The sequence below is a fragment of the Mesoplodon bidens genome (genome assembly GCF_964165515.1).
Source record: "Mesoplodon bidens genome assembly, chromosome: 10".
NCBI lineage: Eukaryota > Metazoa > Chordata > Mammalia > Artiodactyla > Ziphiidae > Mesoplodon > Mesoplodon bidens.
In genome coordinates this window covers 24,918,059-24,938,581 of record NC_138172.1, presented here as the reverse complement: position 1 = coordinate 24,938,581, position 20,523 = coordinate 24,918,059, and the positions used below count along the sequence as shown (strand labels likewise).

The following is a 20,523-nucleotide window of genomic DNA, read 5'->3' as shown; positions in this document are numbered from 1 at the left end:
CTTTCAAAAAGACCTTGCACTTTGGCTTTAGTGCCTGCACTAGAGAAGTAAAATCATACCACTCCTGCCCCCAACAATGAGCACAATCATTAGAGACATCACCGGGTGGAACTAGTCAAAACATTCTCACAGAAGGCCCACTCCTGCAAAGAGAAAAAGAAAAACAAATAACTGTGTTGGAAAGGGCCAGCTTTGTCATTCTTCTTCTTAGACGTTTGTAATGACACATATTCCAAAAGCACTAGCATCTTGTGCTGAACACCCACATGCTGATGATGTGGAGGGATGATAAGAGAAATCACCTGGAGGAACCTGGAAGGGCTCTTCCTGCCATGATTGATACAGACACCTAAGGTGGTCTCAGACTGCCCACAAGCAGGAAAAACCCCGAGAGCTCTCACCGAGTCTCAGTACCTTCTTTTTGGTGTGACCATTTACGGCAGGCAAAGAACTTGTGCGATGTAAGGGTTTTACAAATAGTTTCAATTGTCAGTTAAGTCAGGGACCATTTTAGATACAAAAGAGATATTTGGGAAGTGAGCAGTGTCCATAATCACCATGCCGGTGACAAAATAAAGCAACATACTATCACACACAATACCGTTTTGAGTGCCCAGGAACTCAGGTTCTGTAGGAAAATCCTAATTACTAAGCCACACAAAGGAACAATCCAAAAACTGCAAGGAGATTGGAAAGGGTTACTAACATGATCAACCAGAATACATGTTGAATCACTCACTGATTAGCCTTTTCATCTAGTTAAAAGTATGTCTAAATCCACATACATCTCTATCTCCAAAAGATACGTTTTGAGATTATTTTCATCTTAACTTTCAAAGCAAGGCATTTTGGATTCCTATCTCAAAACACTGGTAAGTGTAATTTTTATACTTGTGAAGTAGTTTGAACCACATTGTTCATTAACTTTATAATTAAAACAGAAGCCCTTCTTCCCCATTTTAATAGAGTGAGAAACTATTTCTTCGTTTTGATTGGAAAATAAACCAGGACAATGAAAAGGAGTAGAATACCGACTGCCACGAAGAAAATCCTCCTCAAAAAAAGTTTAGCGCATTTACTGGGGATTTTTCTGATTGTCAGAGGCGTGCTAAGCACTTCCATTTCCTTTTACAACTCCATGACGTCTGCCCCTCCAAAGATGAGGAAACTGATTCTTCAAAAGAGGTTAAGGAACTGGCCCAATATCACACAGTTAGGAGGTGATGAAACTCTTGGCTTGGCAGGTTTTGCTTTATCACCAGGGTTCTATGCAATACCATGCAGCTCAAACTTTCACATGCATTCATATTAGCTGGGGATCTTGTTTAAAGCACATTCTGACTCAGTAGGTCTAGGGCGGGGCCTGAGACTCTGAATGTCTAACATGCTCTCCACTGATGAGGAGGGAGCTGGCCCATGGGCCAAACTTTGAGTAGCAAGGCACAATACTATCGCAAGACCATCATTCCCTTCCCTTTCAACAGAATGGTGTGACATTTCATCGCATTGGGAGCCAGACACTCTGTCTTGGTTACGTGACCCTGATATATTTGAGATAACACGGAGACAAGAAAGATATCAATCCAGAAGCAATCGTGGTTATGGAATGCATACATTTCCATGTATTTTTTTTACAGTAAAAATGCATTAAAAAATCTTTCACAAAAGAAACTTAAAAAATACAAGTAGGGTGTTCAGTTCTCCCCACAAAATTCTTTCAGGCATTGACTGTGTCATGGGTGGGAGGGAAGTTCCTATAGGGTTTGATTTAATCATACAAAATACTCATCCATATCATCTCTCATCAAGACATGTACATGAAGTGGGGAACTAGGGAAAGTAGGCTCAAAAGAATCAGTCTCCAATTTAAGGTTACAGTAGTTCAGAGAAAACACTACCTTTCTGCTTAATGCATAGTCCCTGTACAGTACGATATTTCCAAAGCAAATCTGGTACATGGAACTCAGATGGCACTGCCACATCAAAAGTCTTCACAGACGGAGCCAAGCCCAGGTGGGTAGCACATAGATTTTAAGATGTCAAGTATCATCTCTGACAACAAGAAAGACATCAAAATGTTAACTTCACGATGTACTCCAAAAATCCACCTCTTGATGTCATTTATTTAAAACTCTGGACCACAACTGAAAGCATCCATCATTTAACATCATGGATTTGGCTAGAAAGAGTGAGAGAATTTCTAGCAGTGGAGCCTTAGGAATAAAATCCCCAAGTTGGCTCTTAGGAAACTGATGAAAAAAGAACATCATTATTCAGCTCCGCCTTACTACTGTAGTTCAATGTATGCTCTGTATGGAAAACTCTGAAGATAAAAATAGCAGTCACAGACTTTTTCCTCTTCATTAGCTATAGAAATGTACAGTTGTGTCTGTTCCAGGAAAGGAACTTAGTTTGTGCATGTCCACACAATGACAGCTATTCATTCTAATATTATGTATAAACCCATAAGTCAAATAAAGCTATGAACAATGTAATATTTATATATGCATAGTGTTTTATAAAAAGATTGGCCCACATACTGCTTTTCATCAATACAGAAAGAGCATTAAGTCCATAGCACACCACAAGAAATGAATGAAAAACAGAAATGCAAACAAGTGCTTAATAAATCACAAGCAGGCTCACCATGGAGGAAATGATGATATTCAAACCAACTAAAGCTTTAGAGAATTACTTATATAGTCTCCCATTTTTAAAACAGCTTTACATACCTGATTTAGTTTACAGTAAAATATATCCCAATGAATCAATTTGTTCCATATTCAGAAATATAAACACATATCACATTCCTCACAGCTAAATTTTGTGTCATAAATTCTCTTTTATACAAGAAAAAAAGGCAACAGTTGTTTGTTTTTAAAACAGGCTCTATTAATTACAATTTTTAACTCTGTACACATGGTAATTGGCTGGTTTTCTCCATTTTTTTTCTTTTTCCTTTTTTTTTTTTTAAACAGTACCATGAGAACAACAGTGATTGACTTGCAAAGATTTGTGTCTATATGGAAAATGCAAAACAGTACTATGGAAATACACAATGCATCGTAAGCAGCGGTTTGCTGCAGTGGTCCAACAGGTACAAGCAAAGGTTTTGGCTCAGCTAGGCAGTAATCCATTTCAACCGCATCCTGGGGCTACAGCCGACCCAACCAAACCTCCTGTGAGATAGCAAAAGAATGGGTCTTTTATCAAAGAAAAATCACTATGTTTTGCTCTGTCGAAAGACTCAAAGAACAGGGTCATAAGGGCAGAGGTTTGCCAGCTAGATGAAGAACCACTGAAATCACATCTTTCTCTCCCTTTCAATCATCCTGGAGACTTTCATTATGGTTCCAAAGGAAAACTGGCATTTCTAAGAATGAGCATGCCCAACCCTCAGTTCTTTTAAACATTAACAGAGAGGTTCCTTCCAACACGGCTTACTCCCTTCTCCCAAGTTTGGCAAAGGGCAACCGCGGGCTTATGCTAAAAGGGGGGAACATACTTTCTGTACTGGCAATTCTTAGGGCTCCTCATGCCGGGCACACTGTCCCCCATTCCATCTCCTGTTCGGCCTCAAATCAGGCAAGACAACACAGAAGGTGTTTGTTATCCATTCCTTCTAGTAGTTGAGCAAAGCTGTGATGGCACTGCCTTAATGAAATCTCATTAGATGTTGGTGATGCTAATGAACCTGAGCATCTGTGCTTGGGCTGCATTTGGGTAATGGCGGCCAACCTTCTCCTCTTGGCACCTTTCTACGGCCAGGGAGAGTACGAACTGTTTTCTGAACCAACTATAACTTGAGAACATAACATTTCTTTGTGCTGTGTCGTTTAACTATAAATATCCTTCATTTGCGATAGTAGTCTCTTCATACAGTTTGCATAATTTTAGGATCATCGGCAATCCTAATCCATTCCAAAGAGTCCTCAGCTTTTACAAATATAATTTTTGCCTTTTTGCTCTTTTCTTTTTTTTCAAGAAAAACTCCTAACTACAGTATAGCACTACATCACTACATAAGTCTCTATCGAATTAATTAAACTTGATCAATGATTTTCCTTACTTAGAGAAAATGATCAACAGCCCCATTTTACCAGGAGAGAAAAAGGTCGCTCCCCCCAAAAGGGAACAATTCTTGACAATTCTACAGTTTATGTAGAAACAAAATTTATATCCCTTGGGGGCAGCATTTGGCAAATAATTTCCAAAAAAGTATGCATTTAAAAATACTTTCTTTAATATGATACATCAGGCACAACACTTTTCATATATATATATCTTTTTTCTTATAAGATTTCAAATGCATCGAATGTTTCTCGCAAGTCAGAGAATCATCAGGCTGATGTCAGACGCTTCACTAGGTAAGAAACTAAATGATTTCAGGTCTGTGAGCTTCCTCTTTAGAACCTTTGACACGGTAAAGGCTGGAATGTGATTCAGGGTCTCAGATACTGAGGTCGGTGCTACATTCTTTGTAGGGTCGCCTCCTCTGCTCTGGGGGGTGTCTGGAACTTCGGCCGGCATCCTGTTTCAGACTCGTCTCGTCCCTCTCTCGGTGGCCGCCTTTGTCCTCTTTGCTCCTTTTCTCCAGGGACCGCTCTCTCCTCCGCTCGGGGGACCTGGTCCGCCGCCGGTCTGTGGATTTGGCTCTCCTTTCGGGCGAGCTTCCTCTCTTGCGCTCCGGAGATCTTCTCTGATCCAAGAGTCTCTCGAGAGACCTCCGTCGCCGGCCAGGGGAGCCGTCCCTCCGGCGGGTTGGGGACCGCTCTCGCCTCCTCTCCGGGGAAACCTCCCTCTTCTCCTGCTTCTCCCTCCTCTCCAAAGTGTTGTCAGCGCTCCTCGTGCCCTCCCTCCGCTTCTCCGGGGGCCTCCTTTTGGGGCCATTGGTCACCATCCGCTCGGGTTGGGCATCTCTTCGTCCCTCGGGTGCCCGGTCCTTGGGTCGGCAAGCCCCACTGTCGGGTTTTCTAGAAGTTCCGTTCCATGTGTGATGCTCATTGGGCTGTCTGTTATACTCTCTGCTGCCTTTGGGATCTCTCACGTGTGCCCGCTTTTCCCCATGTGGTGATGATTTGTGAAGATCGGGTGGATAACTGGACTCCAATGATGGATGCTGTCGGCGGTCGGGGGGCGCGGCCCTCATTTCCGGAACACCTTGTGGACCGGTGGGAGGGCCGTTCCCGTCGCTGCTGGGGTCTGCGAGGAAGAGAAACCACAGCAACAGTTTGGTACCAAGGACCTCGGCTCCTGTCTCCACCCGCACACGTGAGAGCCCATTGGTCACAACAAACAAACGACTGTTACAGCAGTCAGAATCAAAGCCAACTGACTCTTGGTTAATTTAAGTCTAACTGCAACTAGTCAGGGTTAAAAAACTGGTACATGTGGCTTTCCACAGCTAGCCTACTGTTCTTTATACTCATAGATCATTAAAGAACTCGTAACATCAGTCATGAGTTTAGTCTTTAAAGGCACAACCCAAATAGTCTGTCTAAAAGTATCAAAATGTCCCCACCCTAACTCCTGCTCTTTTTTCCCCACTCTACCCTCCTTCCTCTCTGATCCACCCCCCAGCCCCCATGACAGAAAATATCCCTTTCTTTAAAGAATACTTGTTTTAATTTGCTTAAAAACAACCTGGGCTATTGACCTGCAGGGGCATGAGGGAACTTTCTGGGGGAATGTAAAGAGTTTATCTTTTGATCTGGGTGGGGATTAAACGAGTGCATAGAGAGGTAAAAATTCACTGCACTGGACCCTCAGGCTTTATGCATTTTACTGTAAGCAAAGTATACTTCTATTTAAAAAAAAAAAATTATCCAGCCTGGTGATTACAGAGGCAACACAGCCAGATGTTGATGATGGGCAACTGTGACATTATGGGAGGGTCCATTAAACATTCTCTCTACCTTTGTGAATGTTGTTCAACTATTTTCTTTACTTTTGCATAAGTTTAAGGGACTGTTTTTAAACTGTAGAGTCTTCTGACAGATAAAAGGGAGTGGAAGAGAGGCTGTCAGAATCACATTTGACATTAGATGGGGTTCGGATAGAGGCACTTTTCTTGATGCTATAGAAGCAGCCATAATTACATCTTTGAGCCGTGAAGTCACTGGACAGCTTCTTAGAACCTCACGCTGTCTATAGATTAAAAAGCAGGGCAACCCACAGGGCTCCTATTTACTGTTAAACTATTTGAAATGACGCTGCAAATGTTTTAGGTAGCATCCCGGATTTATGACAGCTCTTTTCAAAACAGGGATGCTTTGTCACACCTAAACCCAGTAAGTCATACACACTATTGCATTCCAGGCAAAGCACCTGAAATGATGTGCCGCAGCGTGCAGGGCAAACCAGGGCCACAGTCACAGGGGAGAAGGAATCATGGGTGCCCCCTTAAGGATCCTTCATGAGCCAACAAGGTCAGCATTAAGCAATTAGTCTCTTTCACGAACCATCTCCCAAAACCTAGGGTGGGTTTTAACAAAAGCAGGAATATAGCCTAGAGCAGGAATCAGTAAACTTTTTAAAGGGAAAAGTTGTAAAGGCCCAAAGAGTAAAATATTTACGGTTTGGCAGGCTGCATAGTTTGTCACAACTGTTCACCTGCCACTATAGTGCAAAAGCAGCCATGGACAACACATAAAAGAAACGGGCATGGCGATGTGTCACTAAAACTTTACTTACAAAAACAGGCTGCGGACAAGATTTGGCCTGTGGGCTGTCATTTGCCAAGAGATAACTGGGTAGGAAATCTCATCTTCCTGTCTATCAAAGCCCTATCCCTGTAAGTGAGAGCTTTGTGATCTGAGGTTTGTTTTTTTCTGAATGCAGGGTAGGCTTCCAGAATGAACACACGCAGAAGCTTATGAAGTCATTTTAGGATCTAGGTGAGGAAAGGGGCTTCAATGACTATCATAAATCTAATCTTGGGATTTCTTACACCTACTTTTAAGAGAAGGGAGAGTAAGGCTTCCATAGGGTCAGCGGTGTACTTACAATTCAAAGAACGCAGGGTGCTCAGAATGAATTGCCAAACATATCAAAATAGAGCTAAAGCAGAAGCAATGAGGAAATTAGGCCACAGCACAGAAACACCTAGTATTGATTGAGCTACAAACCGTAGTTTGATTATGGCCCATAAGGTAGAAGCAAGCCTCCCCGAGCTTTTCATTTCTCATACATGCAGCGATATTAGGAGGTATCATCGCTGTAGAAGGGAGGGCCCAGCACCAAGAACAGTCAGAGAGAAAGAGAAAGAGAGAAAGAGAAAAAGTTGAACATTTAGATTCCCTATAACAAAGAGGAAAGAAAAAAAAAAATCTGCATTTGTTAACACAGGGCAAAGAGAGTTTATTTGTCCAGTCAGACAGTCTAAGGCAACACTCAAATAAGGCTGCAGAGACCAAAACCAGAACAGTGACGTTTTCAGACAGCCAGATAAGGTGACTCGAGAACCCAGACAATGGATGCATCCTTTTTTCTTTTTCTTTTTTTTTTTTTTTTTTCCAAACAACTGGAACAATGACAGGCTGGCATAGGAGAGCATTAACAATAAACAACAAAAGAACAAAGTTCCCTCCCTCCATCCCCCCTCCCCCAAGACCACGGCAGTTAAATTAAGTACAAAAAACTCATTACAAAAATAGCCTCACAGAGAAGCAGGTTCCAATCAAGTCAGAAAAATATTGGAACTTAACATATTATAACCCATTTGTGACTCTAATCAATAGAATTAGAGAGATTTAGTCCCAATGACACATGGAGACATTACAGGAGCACAACCCTGGCACGGTTCAACCCTTCTTGGAAAAAAACTGTGTATCTCAATGATCTTTATTTTTAGCCCAAAGAACATTTGTTAGTGTTGGATTTTCATCCTCAGTGCAACAGACATAGGTTTTGAGAAGGTACACAGGTTACTGACGATGACTCGCAAATGAAAGATCACATCCAACAGAAGCATAGGGAAGACAGAAAAGGGAGATAATGTTACACAGTTTCAGTGGCATCGATACACCTATGGTCAAGGTTTAGTACAGTGCAAAGCTGTGGCATCTTAATGTTGTCAAAATACCTCCCCCGTGGTTGGCCATGTCTCAAGGGGCCTCATCTGATACCCATCCCCCCCCACCCCCCCTGCCTTGGGCCCCTTGTATTTTGCGCCTGCATGAATGCCCAACACCTGGGAAGGCTGTCCTTCAAAGGGGTTATTCCTTCTCCTTGAGCTGCATCTGAATTAAGTATCTCATCAAGTCCAAAACGCAACTGGGAATTGTGCCAAATGACTTTCAGAGAAGAGGGTGACAACAGATAAATCCCTAATAAAGGGGACCGACGTATATGGGGACCATTCAATCACAGTTTCTATAGAAACTTTTGTAGACCTTTGGTTGGGAAGAAAAGCCCTACATCTAGGGCATAGCTTTTTTTTTTTTTTTAATTTTAAAACAAGAATCTCAAATAAATAGGACGTAATTATTATAATATACAATATTTCACCATCAGAACACTAGGCTAGGTGAAGAGCATTACTGTTTAGTCAAATCACGTCTACAGATAGGACAAAGGAACTCTAGATAAAAGCTGGCTTTCCTCACAGGAAAGGTATAGTAACGTGTTTCCCTCACGATGGGCACTGGGAATCGATTTCATCCTTTATCACCTAAAAACATATGGTTAATATGCCAACAGTTTTGTTTGTTTTGTAGCAGTGGGCTCAGGTGGTCTGATGTGGGGTAGGGACCAGTGGGGGGATGCAGAAGTATTGCATACAGAGCATCAAGGAGGTGAGCAAGGCCCCCAAATCATCTCCAAATTTCACGCCTCTTAAATAAAGATATCAAGTAACCAAAAAAAAAAAGAGAGAGAGAGGAAAAAAAAAAAGAATTGTGCCTCAACGTATCACTCAGGAAACCTGCTTTCCTGCTTCTTAAAAGGAGTCGAGTCATTTTGTGCTAAGAATTGGATCTGAGAAACAGTTTGGCACAGTTCAAACAAACATTCCTTCGCTCTTGGTCGGACTAGACAAAATGTTCTCTCTGATTATCAGAAAGGGGGCTATAAAGAGCTCGTCTTAGGCCATGCCCCAGTCCACGTAAGCAAGCAAAAGGATGAAATGTGTAGAGATTTCAGAACAAGCGAGGCAAATAATCACATGGTGCGAGAGGCTGGTAAGACACTGGTGAATAGGGGAAACAAAAAGACTTTCCTGCTGCAGTTCTGGAGACAAATTCATGGAGTCATGCCAGGGAAGGAAGGAATGTTTTCATAGTTTGACCCACCATATTCTGGTACGGAGCCATCTCCCCGCTTCAGAAACAGACGCACTCTGCGGCCACCATTCTTAATCAGTTCAATAGCCCGAGAATGCTTCATGTTTTTGGTGGTCTCGCCATTGATCTCTAAAATTTCATCACCAACCTGCCAAAGTAAGAGAGAGCCAAGTGAGAAGATCACAAAAGGGTTTCACCAGCTACTGAGGTGCTTTGTAATTTTAAATTCTTTCATTTATTGACCCACTAACTATTTATTGAACATGTTCCAGAAAAATCTTCTATTGTTTAGGATACAGTAGTGGAAAAACCCCCAAATCCCTGTCCTCATGGAGATGATATTCTAGTGGGGGAAAGACAATAAGAAAATGATAAAAATGCATGTACACTAGACAGTGTCAAGTGCTAAAAAAAATAAAGTAGCAAAGGGAATATTAATAGTTGAGGGGAGGCGGATGTGGCAGACAGTTTCTAGGATGGCTCCCAATGATCCCTGCCTCCTTAAATTCATATGCTGTGTAATCTCCTTTCCTTTGGACGTGGGCTGGAATTAGTCACTTACTTCTAACAAACAATATGGCAAATATGATGGGAGGTCAATTCAAAGATAAGGTTACAAAATGGTTTCGGCTTCTGTCTTTTTAAAAAAATATTTCATTTATTAAAAAAAATTTTTTTTTCAGCCACAACTCACGGCATGCAGGATCTCAGTTCCCTGAGCAGGGATTGAACCCACACTCCCTGCAGTGGAAGCACAGAATCTTAACCACTGGACCACCAGGGAAGTCCCTTGGCTTCTGTCTTACTTGTCCTCTTTTGTTCTCTCAATTGTTCATTCTGATGCATGCTGTGAGATGCCCTACAGAGTCTACCATAAGGAAATGAGGGATGGCTTGGGCCAACAGCCCAAGATGCACTAATCCTACCAACAACCCTGTGAGTGAGCTTTAGAGGCAGATCCTTCCCCAGCTGAGCCTTCAGATAAGACCACACTCCTGGCTGATACATTGATTGCAGCATTTACTATGAGTCAGTGACTATTCCAGGCACTGGAGGCAAAGGAGTAAACAAGACAGGCCAGATCCTTGCTCTCATGGAGCACATATTCTAGAAGGTAGAAGAGGAAAGGACTGGTTTTGGAGTTTAAAGGACTAAATTTGAGTCCTATCACTTGTTAGCTAAGTGATCTTGGCTAAGTCCTTTACTTTTTGGAGTTCACTTCCTCATCTGTATAAGGGGAGGATAACAACCCATGCCTACCATGCTGAGGGGGTCCAATCGAATATTACAATATGTCTTGTGAACTATACAACATTATTCAAAATATCGTAATAGTGGTATTTCTTTCAACTGAAAACTTTTTTAAGTGAGTAAAGACATGGAAAAGCATATGCCATGTGTTTGAAATATAAACAAAAGGAATATAAACCACCATATATGCATGCACAAATTATGCATGTGTATGCATAGAGGAAGGATATACAAGAAACTGGTATATAGTTTGACCCTGGAAACTATATTTTTACTATGCACCAGTTTCCTTTAATTTTTAAAAATCACATTCATGGTCTACTTTCTCAATTAAAAAAAAAAAGGTCATTAAAAAATTCAGTCTGGGGCTTCCCTGGTGGCGCAGTGGTTGAGAGTCCGCCTGCCGATGCAGGGGACACGGGTTTGTGCCCCGGTCCGGGAAGATCCCACATGCCGTGGAGCGGCTGGGCCCGTGAGCCATGGCTGCTGAGCCTGCGCGTCCCAAGCCTGTGCTCCACAACGGGAGAGGCCACAGCAGTGAGAGGCCCATGTACCGCAAAAAAAAAAAAAAAAAAAATTCAGTCTGAAGAAACATAAAATTCAAGATTCTGTCTTAAGTTACAAGCATTGAATTCCCCACCTTTGGTCACTCTTTTCCCTCTTTCTGCTCAGGGCTAATTTTAATCACTTTTTTGATTTCCTGGCCTGACTCTCAATTTCTTTAATTCCTTGCAAATTGTTCCCTTATGTATGTCTCCATCTATGCCCCCTATCTCTAATGAGCAGATGATTTTTTCTTTTCTAATCATCTGATCTGCCCAGGAGAGCAACATATTCATAGGTGGTAAGAGGTATTAGATATCTAAACAGAGCAGATTGGACTTTTGGCACATGTGCATTTAAAATTTGCAGCTTTGACGACTACCTAGTGACCCTGAATAGTCACGCCATGGAATCCTTGGCCCTCTGCTAACGCAGAGTGTTAAATCATTCCCGAGGCCTAGGGGGAGGCGGCAGTGACTAGCTAGAGACTGAATGGAGCTCATCACCCAGAACCTAAAGAACCACACGGCTTCCTGCTCTTGAAGCATGCTGGGATACCCAGGAATCCCTGGGAAGTGATGTGCCTGTCCCATGAGATTAAGTAAAAGAACTATGGAGATGGGATTCAGACAATATCCATGTTAATAAGTTCATAAGTGACTTTAATCCTTCACTCAACCTCAGAGTTGGAAGAGCTCACCTAACTTTAGCAGCTACAGCTAACTATGCTTGAGGGAGAGATTTATGCTAGGGTGGGCGTCCTGCACTTGGAGTGTCCTGAAAGCTTTAGAAACATGTAATTCTCATGAACGTGCAGGTTCTAACCACAGGATGTCAAGAAGTCACTGCAGGTGACTTCTTTATGTCCACTCCAGACGCCTCTCTCTACTTACCCTCATCTTTCCACACCTTTCTGCAGGACCATCCTCTGCTAAGCGCAGAACATAGAGGTCCATGTTATACTCTCGGCCCCCTCGAAGACTAAAGCCAAATCCCTTGGCACCTCTTTCCAGTTCCACCGTGTAAAAATCTTGCTCCTATTCAAAGAAATTAAGTGCAGTCATTCTGGGAGGACTTAAATCCACACACATTTCTCTCTCCCTCTTCCCCAACATTCTCCATTATGCTCATTTGACACAAAGGCACAGTTTCTATCCCCTTCTTGGTGGTTCTTGATTGTTTATTAATATCAATTAACCTTAGGAGTTTGGAGATCCGGAATGTGAAATCATTCATGAGTGTGCATACAGATTGCATGCCAACACGCATATATTAAAGTTTAATTGGTGAGGCTGCGACTTGCGTTTGGGGCAGGAAAATCCTTCATTAAATAATATCATCCAGCACATTGCTGGGTATTCAGCCTCCCTGCCCAACATCTGAAAACATCTCATCATTAGGATACCAACAGCTACCTCCATACATCTGGACAGTGGTACCTATGCTGATTAAGGAGAATCAGGAATGGATTAGGGAAGGCTCTGAGAAGGCCAGTCAGGGGGAGAAAAAAACCTATTTAACTCTGTATCACCCCATGTTTCCCAAATTTGCTTCACCTGCTATTACTTGTGTACCCTCCATTACCACCTTGTGTGACAGCTGGGTAGATTTAAGGGGTCTCACCTGAAATTCACAAGTCTGAGAAACACCTTAACAAAAAGACATTTTCTTGACATAAATGCCTTTATGAGTACCATGAGCAGACATGAGCTGTTTTGCTCTTTCTCTGATCACCAATCCTTGAGATAATTATAGCTTTTTATTTTGTTTGGGTTTCCCCCCAAGCCCTGCCTAGAAAAGGATGTCTAGGAATATTTTTCAAAGGTAGTAAAATAAAATGTCATTTCCTTGACAAACCAATATGAGTACATGTTTAGTACATACCCCTCACAAAAGGTTATTTATTTTAATTGAGGGTAACTTATAGAAGATACCTGGTAAAAATAGCTTTAGAAAGTTGGAAGGAAACACACCAAGCCAACAAGGAAAAAAGAGAAATGGCCCTCACCTGTGTTACCTGGGGTGCTTTGAACTCAAACTGAGATTCCGGCTTTGGTTTGGTGGTATTCCTGCCAAAGCGAGAGAAAAAAAGTATAAGAACATCCCATGGGGAGACAGGGAAAGAATCAAGGAGGAGCATCGTCACAACAGGAGTTACTTTTTTCCCCTTGAAAGTAACAAAAGAAACCAAAGCCATGTCTGACCTGGTCTCCTGGGCCCCTTGCTGCGAAGGGGTGTGTGTGGTGGTGATGGTGGCAATCTTCTCCGCATTGGTCAGCAAAGTGGCATTCGAAGACTCTGCAGGGTAAGACAGAGCATCAGGAAATGAAGGCCCCAGAGAAGACACTGTCACACCAGGTGTGCAGAAGCCTCACCTGTGAATTCTGTCTGGCTTCTCCGTCACCACTTCAAACAGTTTTGAACTGAATTTCTCAACAAGAGTTTAAAGGACCATTCTAAGATCTTCTATGATGTGAGCCACGTACACCCCCATTACCCTCCTCCCAATCAGACATCTCCACAAATGAAAGAAAGAGTTTACCCAAGAAAATGGTACTTTAAAATTGTAGCCAAGGTAGGTGCCTCTCACTCTTCCCCCATCACTTATAAAGGGCAGGCCCATCAAATCATGGCACCACACCAGAATTACTTCCCATAATTCTACAGGCTGATAATGTCTCTGCTAATGTTTCCTGCAATTTTTCAGCGATCTTTAGTGAGTCTGTTTGATTTTCTCATGTAACTATTAAAATCAAAAGTGCACCAACATCTTGTTAAACACACACGCACATAACATCTACTTTCTTCCCCAAAGCTTTTAATGAAGCACAACTAAAAATGTGGAATTCTTGTGAGACCTCGCCTGGATTCACCCATGAAGAGTTAATTTTAAAACTTGCATTAGTTAGAGCTGGAGTTTATAAATCTAAGTTGTACAGATCAGGAAGCCACCCTAATGTAATGAATATGATTATATTCTTATGAAAATTGCCTTTCTTCTCCACTAAACACATTCATAAGCAACTTCATTGATCTCTGGGAGTTTGGAGACCCAGAATTTGAAAACACTCATGAACGTGCCTATAGATTGCAAACCAACATGCATATATGAAAACATAATCATTCACATTGTAATAGTTATATGTTCTATTACTAATTATTTCTCCATTAAGGTCAAGGAAGATAGTAAGCAACTATGAGCAAGTTACACTATTAATATTTATTTTTAGGTTGACTGTTTGGAACTTGGCACACGTTTTCTAATCAAGAAAATGCTAAATGTGGTGGTGAAGTTCTTAGATTAGCCTATAAATGCCCATTTAATTCATAGTGTGCTGTGAAATCTTGAAGTGTCTAGGAGTCCTGTGGTTCACAGTAGGCACTCCAGTGTTTGTGGAATACATGTATCTACCCATCATGTATAACCAAGTTTCTATGGACATCTCACTAATCCTAATTTTTTAGGATTTTACTTTCCTAAAGTAAAATCCCAAAAAATCTTTCATTTTACTTTCCTAAAAATACTACTCAGATTAGGTCTGACTTCCTGTTATTTTATTTTCATTACACATAGGCGTTAAAAGCAAGGGCTGGAGACCAGACGCAGGTTCAAATCCCTTTGTCCCCTACTCATTAGCTGTGTGCCTTGTTTTCCTCATCTGATAGAAGGGGATGATGACAATAATTCCCTTTTCTTGGGTGAAAATATATGAAATGTTTAGCACAGTACCTGACATGTAGTAAGCACTCAATACACACTGACTGTAGCTGTGGCCCTTGCTACTACTTCTACTTTATATTTATTACTGTGGTAACGTGTATAAGTTATTTAAACTCTCTGCAAAATTACAAAGTTGAAATACGATTTTAACAGTTTCTATTCCAGCTCTATAAAGATTATGATCTGGATAGCGAAGGCGCAAGATTAGTAAGAAAATGTAACTAGATCAGGTGAACTAAAATGTGAATCCAGTTCATGCTTTAGAATGATGTCTCCCACAGAATCTGTTTTACCAAATGTTGCTCCAGATTCTGAGGGAACAGTAATCTGTGGTCAAATAGGGTGAAAAATAGTGGGTGAAACAAAGAGAAATGTTTTTGTGTGTCTGTGTTTTGTTTCTCCTGTGGACCCTTAGCTGTGCCAATAAGCTCTGTGACCCTCCAAGGTGGGGAAGTGGTACTTCTTAAGCTTGTCAGGCGTAATAGTTACAAGGTCAGATTCTAGAGTCAGACTACCTGGCTTTGCAACCCAAACTCTGCAACTTATTGGCTGGGACTTGAAGCAAAGTTACTTAAACTTTCTATGCCTCAGTTTCCTCATCTACACATACAGCATAACAGAAATATCTAAGAACACTGGTGCAAAGATTACCTGGGAGGAAAGTGTTTGGGCTCGTGCCTGGCACATAAAAACTGCTCAAAAAATGATGAGCATCTTTCTTTTCTTTTTTTTTTTTTTTTTTGCTGTACGCGGGCCTCTCACTGCTGTGGCCTCTCCCGTTGCGGAGCACAGGCTCCGGACACACAGGCTCCGCGGCCATGGCTTGCGGGCCCAGCCGCTCCGCGGCATGTGGGATCTTCCGGGATAGGGGCACGAACCCGTGTCCCCTGCATCGGCAGGCGGACTCTCAACCACTGCGCCACCAGGGAAGCCCGATGAGCATCTTTCTTATGGGTGGCATGTATTTATTACTGTTATCACAACATTGAGTATATTATTAGTCCATTTTTATGACTGCAGTTAAGCGGCACAACCAAGGCGATAAATCTAAGTGGTATTTCATAAAGTCTGACTGCTGTGCCCATACAAAGGACTAGGAGACCGCACAGCCTGTCAATGTGATTTGCCAGAAGTTTCATAAACGTGTATTTTAAAAAACTTCATATTGCTCACTGTAATTAATTTTATGGAGACTCTCTGGGAAATCACAAGATTGCTAGGGCCATGGGGAAATCATCATCAGGATACCAAAAAGAATGTTTCCTTGTAATTAAAGTGATTATAATTACTGAATTGTGCAGAGGTTCCCCTTTAGAGTTCTTGGGTGTTGTTTTTTTTTAAAAAAAGCTTAAAATCAGTAAGATTTATTTATTTATTTGTTTGTTTGTTTGGCTGTGCCAGGTCTCAGTTCCGGCATGTGGGATCTAGTTCCCTGACCAGGGATTGAACCCGGGCCCCCTGCATTGGGAGCCCGGAGCCTTAGCCATTGGACCACCAGGGAAGTCCCTCTTGGGTGTTTTTGGTAGCCAGAGTTTTCTAGGCAGGGCAGATCCCATTCTCAAACCATTTGAATACATATGCCATTTTCAAGGTTTGATGAGATATAATAGATAATCACTCAACATACATATAAATAGAATTCTTTTATTAATTTTCCTTCCATCATTCCTTTGCTACTCTTCACATATTTCTATGCAAATCTGTTTTGGATTGAAGCTTAATTTTAAGCATTTCAAAAATTAACATTTAATATGCAAATGCCTAGCGGAGCCCACTGAATTTTTCTCCTTTTGCTTGTTTTCCTTAATCTATGAACAACCACCATATCTCGATTGTTTCCAACACGCCAAGCACTGTGTTAGGTGCATTATCACATGTACTATTTCATTTCATCCTCACAACTCAATGAAATAGGTGCAATTAGTTACCCCCACTTTATAGATAGAGACACTGAGGCTTAGAATAAGTAGGCAACATGTTCAAGGTCTTCCAGGGAGCAAGTGGAGGCAATGGGAATTAAACCAAGGGCCTGCCTGATAGTTAACTTTTAGTTTCATTCTGTTTACAAGGGAATTATGCACTGGTGTCAAGGAAATCGTATCGCATTGGTACATTCCCTTCAAATAAGCAAGTACTTTTACCTTCCTGTATAAGTACCACCAACTTCACTAAGCAGTATCAGAGATTAATTAAGATACAAAATACCCTGGTTTTGACTTCTAGACTTCCTGGGCCATCTCCGAGCACTAAAATAACTTTTAGTATACCCTAGATTTCCAGGATGCTTTTTTAATATCTATTAATATGAACTTATATGTTTTTAAATGAGCTTTTACGTCTTCATTGAGAATTAAACCAAGATAGTATGTGCTGAAATTCTCTCCAGCTTTTTAAAATACAGAGATGAAGCCCATTCTCACAAATTTATATCTCTATCCCAAAGCAAAATTTGCCCCGGATAATAGAAAAAATGTAAAAGAAGGGCTTGATATAAGAGTACACCCTAGAAGCAGTTTTATAAAGGGGTGTCAAGGTATTTGACTTTTAAAACTCCAAGGCAGATAGATGGACAGATTGGCTGTTTTCATGATAGATTCCAAAAAGTGCCCTACATCCTTTCTTAAACAGTGTTTACACCTGGCTTTAGCTTTCCCAGAGGAATGAAAATGGATATTACTACACTTTCTACAGCAATCGTGTATCAAGACAAGCATATCCTAGCTCTCAAGGCACTGTCACGGTGCCATGCTAAATCAGGGCACTAACTTCTGACAGGAGTGCCGCCTATCTTGGGTTTCAAGTTATCTCCGTGACAAGTGATTACAATTCCAACCTTGCTCCCATGTTAATATCCTTAGCCATCCTTATGGAATCCACATTACAAGGCCAAGCAAATCAACAATGGATACAATCATTCCTTTCATAAATATTTCAATGCATAAACACATATGTAATAAATACCTGAAGGGAGCATTTGAAAATTTAAATGCCATAAATATATGAACAGTTTTGGGAGACTTTTAAAATGTATATGATGGAAAGCCTGCTCTTCTTGCCCGAGTATATGCTAGCTATCATATCCACAGAGCTTTCTATTAAATAAGTAAACTCTTTTAGGCCTTTGCCAAGGAAATAGCACTATCTATGTTGCCAAGCCCTATTACCTATACAAGCAAATACTTTAAATCAGAGAGATGTGAAGTACAAAAATAGATACACGTATATGCATAACTGAATCACTTTTGCTGTACAACTGAAACTAACACAACACTGTTAATCAGCTATACTCCAATAAAAAATAAAAATTAAAAAAAAATTTAAAAAGACTTCAGGAGAAAAAAGACTATATTTAAATAATATATTTTTATTTTATTTTTATTCTTTCTTTCTTTCTTTATTTCGGCTGCGCCAGGCGGCACGTGGGATCTCAGTTCCCCAACCAGGGACCTAACCCGAGCACCCTGCAGTGAAGCGTGGAGTCTTAACCACTGGACCACCAGGGAAGTCCCTAAATAATATATTTTTAAGCTCATAAATATTTTCATTACCTTGAACTTGATTCAATCTGATGATATTCCATGTTAGCCTGGCTCAGTCAGGGTCTGCTCTGTCTGATTAGAGTCTCATTCCACCCAGATTTCACAGGGTGTTTCTACAGAATACAAGTGGTAGGAAGTATGTGTGGTGTAACTAGTCAAAATTCAAGTTCAAATTCAGTATGTTCAGCCATTCTGTGGGCCTTTCTGTGTTGCCATGATCAATTTCCTAACCCTTGTCCATCTCTCATAGGAGAAGAGGCTCTGCCCCCACTTCATCTCCTATCCTGGTCCCAAAGGTAGTAAAAGCAGAGATGGTGAGAACTCTGAGCCAGGCCTGTCCTAGAACTGTGAAGGCAGGACTTCGAACAACACAGTAGTGCCAAATCAAGGTGGTCATGTTTCAAAGCTTTTGTTGGAGCCAGAAAGGTGAGGAAACAAGAGAGGGACAGTGAGGGAAACTACTTAGAGAGAAGTGAAGCTGGAGAATCAGGTGACTGATGACAAGAAAAAAGAACATGAGCATGGGACTCCCCTGATGGTCCAGCGGTTAAGACTGTACTTCCATTGCAGGGGGCATGGGTTCAATCCCTGGCCAGGGAACTAAGATCCCACATGCCGTGCAGTGTGGCAAAAAAAAAAAAAAAAAAAAAGAACAAGCAGCATGAGCTAGATAAGGCAGTGGATAGAGAGTGGGTTCTAAGCACTGCCCAACCAATGGTGCATCTTCCTTTTTTTTTTTTTTAAATTTGATCATTTTTTTATTTAGAAAACTAAAACAATTTGTTGTAAGAAATCAAAATGATGGTTACAATGCCTTATGTAAAACAGAGGGAAAGTATATAATAAAGTCATTTGGGGACTAATGCCAGGTATAGTTTAATCCTTTAAACCGTATATTAATATTTTGGTTGTGAATTTCATTTGCAGACATCCTCGGTCATTAACTATATGCAAATCTCTCCTTAATTCATGACTCCATTAATGGTAGATGGGTGATCTCTTAGAGGCATCTTTGGATACACATTCTGCAAATATTTATCCTGAGTTGAAAGAAGATTCACATGACAGGATAAAGTCAGAGAACACAAACATTAAATGACAGTTTGAAAATGATGAGTTCAGTTCAATCCTTGTCACACCTTTGACTTGAATGTTTGATAAAAATAAACCTCAAGAACTTAAAATTGTTAAAATTGCTCAACCACATTGTGACATTTCAAGACTACCTTGCTTTGTAAGTTTCTCTTTGAGGAACTGTGCAAAGGATGAGTTAGTCTTCTTCAACTCAGTAATGGACAAGTAACTGTAGCCCAGAAGCTCATATAAAGTGTTTAGCCTGATCTCCTCCAAGTTTGGTCTGCTTATCTCCTGTCTGACTCATAAGACAGCCTCTTTGTGAAGTGCCTCCTTGGGTTTCTGAGAACAGCACCCTGGACAAGATGGATTTCTAAGAGCTCCAAAGCCACTCTAATGAAGAACTTCAGTCTCCCTGTGAGGATCATGGAACAAAATGCCTCTGGGCTACTGGATCCATTAAATACTAGAGTGAGAGACTGAAGGAGATCAGAGGTCCCTAACATGGAGAGAACACCTTCCTTTTACCTTACAATCTACCATGTCCAATACACTTTCACAGAGAGGAGGTGGATCCAGCATGATTTTCTCTTCATCAGATTGTAATGGTCACTCTCTGTCTTCTAGGTTTTGCAAAATCCTTTTAGGTTTTTGCTCCAGCAACTCTCCATCTCTCCAGAAACCTAACTCCCCTGCCTTCACTCTAATTTCCAAGACGGCAACTTTTGGCCCCATTTAAAAGATGAGCATTACAAACCCACCCTCTGGCTGCGAGGCTTGATTCCCTTTACCTGGACTTTGAAAATTACAAAGTAATTGGTGAAGAGTTTTATTACCATGGTGATGAATTCCTGAAATACCATGGAATGAAATCACGTCCTCAGCAACACATCGTTCCTTAACTACACTGTCTCAACTGTAATGTTTACTTTCTTCTAACCAAGATGGCCTGTGATATGCCTGTCTGAATTCTACACTGTTGAAGGACTGAAGTTTTAAAAAATGTCTTTTTATTGACAACTGTTATTGGATGATCTATCTTGCTTTCTATTTTTTGGTGTTCAGGTTCTCCAAAAATATTTTCCCTTGCAGAACATTACATTAAGTCAACAAG

General features: G+C 41.1%; 1 protein-coding gene across 13 annotated transcripts in view; it reads right to left on the bottom strand.

Annotated features, from left to right (window-relative positions):
* Window positions 1–1,628: 1,628 nt before the first annotated feature.
* Window positions 1,629–20,523, bottom strand: part of MAGI1 (membrane associated guanylate kinase, WW and PDZ domain containing 1) — a 626,907-nt gene continuing 608,012 nt past the window's right edge. For 12 of the 13 annotated variants that reach the window (XM_081246536.1, XM_081246528.1, XM_081246535.1 and 9 more), the window contains 5 exons: window positions 13,280–13,373; window positions 13,084–13,144; window positions 11,969–12,112; window positions 9,291–9,429; window positions 1,629–5,202 (listed from right to left, as the gene is read on the bottom strand). In XM_081246536.1, the coding sequence (XP_081102662.1) occupies window positions 4,451–5,202; window positions 9,291–9,429; window positions 11,969–12,112; window positions 13,084–13,144; window positions 13,280–13,373 (1,190 nt within the window). In that variant the 3' untranslated portion in view covers window positions 1,629–4,450. Of the gene's footprint in view, window positions 5,203–7,127; window positions 7,217–9,290; window positions 9,430–11,968; window positions 12,113–13,083; window positions 13,145–13,279; window positions 13,374–20,523 lie in introns of all 13 variants that reach the window. The other variant, XM_081246529.1, reaches the window with a different exon arrangement.